Source organism: Austrofundulus limnaeus, unplaced genomic scaffold (genome assembly GCF_001266775.1).
Source record: "Austrofundulus limnaeus strain Quisiro unplaced genomic scaffold, Austrofundulus_limnaeus-1.0 Scaffold11, whole genome shotgun sequence".
Taxonomy (NCBI): Eukaryota; Metazoa; Chordata; class Actinopteri; order Cyprinodontiformes; family Rivulidae; genus Austrofundulus; species Austrofundulus limnaeus.
In genome coordinates this window covers 561,759-565,396 of record NW_013952413.1, presented here as the reverse complement: position 1 = coordinate 565,396, position 3,638 = coordinate 561,759, and the positions used below count along the sequence as shown (strand labels likewise).

The 3,638-nt window shown below is 39.6% G+C and overlaps 1 protein-coding gene across 2 annotated transcripts in view; it reads right to left on the bottom strand.

The window, feature by feature from the left end:
• Positions 1-3,638, bottom strand: part of klhl3 (kelch-like family member 3) — a 16,806-nt gene that overhangs the window by 6,145 nt on the left and 7,023 nt on the right. For both annotated transcript variants that reach the window (XM_014001955.1, XM_014001956.1), the window contains exons 5-10: positions 2,510-2,672; positions 2,264-2,373; positions 1,938-2,054; positions 1,638-1,787; positions 1,427-1,544; positions 1,159-1,356 (exon numbers count right to left, since the gene is read on the bottom strand). In XM_014001955.1, the coding sequence (XP_013857409.1) occupies positions 1,159-1,356; positions 1,427-1,544; positions 1,638-1,787; positions 1,938-2,054; positions 2,264-2,373; positions 2,510-2,672 (856 nt within the window). The remainder of the gene's footprint in view (positions 1-1,158; positions 1,357-1,426; positions 1,545-1,637; positions 1,788-1,937; positions 2,055-2,263; positions 2,374-2,509; positions 2,673-3,638) is intronic.

Here is a 3,638-nt window from a genome sequence, read left to right as displayed (position 1 = left end):
GTTGTAATGTGACAAAATATGGAAAAGTTCAAGGGGTATGAATACTTTTGCAAACCACTGTACATCATTCCTTCAAACTAGTTTGCATTTTAGGTTTCACAAACACCTCTGTCCCTTTTAAATTGTAGTAACTTTGTCTGTTAACAAAACTTGATTGGATGTTCAAAGGTAATATATTTTTATGAGCCTTATACATAATCCTCAAAATGTTGTAATCGACCAACTCAGAATTTCAATAATTTCAACTGACAAAATAATCTATTTGATGGGTAATCATAATGTTTTTGTGATCATTCTTATAGCTCTTTTCTGCAAAATAAAACAGGATTTGTAATTGTTTTACACGCAGACTTCAACACAGTAAACCAAATGWKGAACAATCATTACATTATACAACATATACAAAGCTTTATCATTAAACAGCTCCCTTATTTTATATAGTAATGCAATAGATTTAGCTATTTTTGTTCTTAAATAATAGTTTTAAGTGCATTATTTGACGCCTGAAAGACCTCAAATAATGCGGTGCAAATCTTTGTTGTCATTTTGACCATTTCTCATTTTCTGCAAATAAATACTTTTTTTTCTTGGATTTCTGAGACATGTTCATAGAATAAAATAAAGTTTATTTTACTCAAACATATAAAAAGTTAAATCACAGAAACAGAAAATTTTAAAGTGTATATACAGCTGTATATTAAACTCTTACAGATCAAGCTCTGGCACCACACAAACACCTCAATTTAATCTCAGAGCTTACAACGCCTTGAAAGTTATTTTAAACTGACCTTTTCCACATCCTGTGATGTTTATAACTGTAAAATCAAAAGCATTGCATTGGGAAAAGATGTGGTTTTTAGATGGTTTTACAGATAAAAATCAAACTAATGGTAATCAAAATCAACCTAATTAGTAAACAAACTGTTTATAATTTAATCCTGTTCAGAAAACTAGTGATTAAACATCATGAAGACCAAGGAACACACCAAACAACGGCAACCTTAACAAGACAAGGTCGTGACGGCTGTCTGAACTCGTGACAAAAAGTTGAACAGCACAAACACTTTTCCACGTGCCTGTAGTTTATAAAACCATGTAAGGAGAAAAAGCTTCAGCTTTAAATCTCCTCAGTTGTTAATAGAACTGTGCATCATGTACCTATGCTTCCGTTAAAGCCTCCCACTGCGTAGAGCAGGTCGCCCAGCACCGCAGCTCCCAGCGTGCTGCGTCTCTCCTGCATGCTGGCCGCGGCGCTCCACTGGTCCCTCGCTCCGTCGTACACGTCCACCGTCCGCTCCCGCAGCGAGCTGTTGAAGCCTCCGACAGCGTAAACCCGACCCGCCATGGCCACCACACCTGAGCAAAGATAAACCTATTAAAAATATATAAAAAAAAGATTTCTAAACCTGACTCGACACAAACGGACCTGCTCTGCAGCGCCTCGAGGGCAGGTCAGCCACCTGGTACCAGCGGTCCTCCTGGAAGTCGTAACACTCCACGCTGCGGATGGCTTTAGGCGCCTGACCGCCCACCACAATCATCACCTGGAAGGAGGCAAAACAAACTCTGCAAACTGATCTTTGAAAATAAAAACAACTAAATTAAACTGGATCCTGTTGACGGGCCCGTTTCTGGACCTTGGGGATGCTGACAGGAGTCCGTGGTYGAGTCCTGTCCGTCTTGATGAGGTGCCGCTGGTCAGCAGGAAGCAGGTGATACTTCATGGCTTCGATTAGGAAATCTTTGCACGTGTTGTTGTTCTTTATTAAAGGTTCCTCCTCCACGATCTGCAAACAAACAGCACACTTCAACTGAATTTCTAAACTAGTTCAAGAACTATCCGTGTAACCCTCCACCCCTCTCTTAATCCTTCATTTCTTGTGAAAGAAATGATCAAAACAAATACTTAGCAGTGGACAGGAGCAAAGTTATTTTACCTTTACAAGGTAATCYCTGGATAATAGTGGAAGCCTAACGTGCTCCATGAGTTTGGGCATGTGCTCTAAACGAGCAGGTTTATTGTGTTTGATCCAAGCGATCATCGCCTCAAACACCTGAAAGATGGAGGGAAACTASAGTCAGACAGCAACAACAACAAAAACAAACAGAACAAATGGATTCAATCTTTAAAATGTACTCATTTCGACTTCAAACTACAACTTTTTGTGTGAGTCTGCAGACGCGGTAACAAGAAGAGCATCGCTTCATCTACAGGTGCTGTTTTTAAAGAAAACGTCCCCTTTAGTCTTGGTTTGTCTCTGACCTTTTCCTCGGTGGAGACGGTGAGTTTGTCGCTGGAAATCAAGCTGCACACCTGCTGCAGAGACAGTCCCAGGAACTCCTCGCCCTGCACCACCTCACAGAAGTGCTGCTCTGAAATCCACCAGAACATACCAGGTTTCACGGTTCGAAGTTTGCAGAGCCCGTCGTTACATAAAGATGGCCCGCCTGCCACSCTGACGCAGTGAAGCTGGCTGAAACTCTGCGGCGGGAAGCGAGCGGCACTTACCGGCGTAGGCGTGGGCCTGGGTGAGGAGCTGCGTGCACGTGTGCAGGTCAGCGAAGGCTCTGATGCCCAGGCAGTTTGTGGGATGGAGCTGAGACTGCAGAAACTCACAGCAGACCTGACGSACGTCCATCAGCTGGAGGAGACCTGCTGCTGGCAGAAGAACCTGGGAAAATAAGACATGTAGCATGTGTTTTTAAACATCTCATCAACCAAGATATGCCGTTAAATAGATTCAAAGGACAGATTTAAACCTGTTTACAGATACTGAGCTACAGTTTGATGTGGTACGAGTCATTCACATCATATAATCTGAGTGCCAACATAACACACAGAATGTTGCCCAAACAGGTTTTGCTGTAGAAGTTCAGCTTTTACGAGCAAAAGGATTTGTTGTAGCCATTTATGTTGAAATTTTGTAAATTATAAATCCTACCTTTTTTTTTTCTTTAGACAGTTGGAGCATACTGAAGTTAATTTGGAACCTTCTTCTGTACGATGTTTGGCATCTAACTTGTTCCACAATTTTTGTGCTATTTCAACAATTCATATATCAAAATGTTTCTATTTTTTTTTCAGCTATTTCCCTTTTTTATCCACATTTTTTGCCATTGAAAAAGAATGGAGCTGTTTTCAACATCCTTAAAATCCTTTAAAATGTTTCTAAATCTTTACAGCACCTTACACCTTTTGTTCTGGTTCTGCTCTTTTTACACCTTTTGTTCTGGTTCTGCTCTTTTTAACCTTCTTGTAATAATTTTAGCTTTTTGCTGCTCTTTACGCTAAAATTCTGCTCCTTTTTGCTACTTTGTGCTATTTATGCTTCTTAAGATGCTTTGTGCTAGGTATTTGCTACAATTTTAGCTAACGTTCAGCTGTTATTAGCTAAAGTTAGCCGTTTTTTAAGCTGCTTCAGTAGAAATCATTAAAAATTTAGCTGTTTTAAGCGAAATACGTTTTTTTGTAGCTATTACAATTTATTTCTGCAAGTTCACCAAACGTGTGATCTTTATAATTCTTTATACCAATTTAAAAAAAATCCAGCTACATTTTAGCTGGATTACTGAAAATTTCATCCATTGTAGCTATTTACTAAAAAGTGCCACTTTTTAGTACTTTTATGAATCCCCCC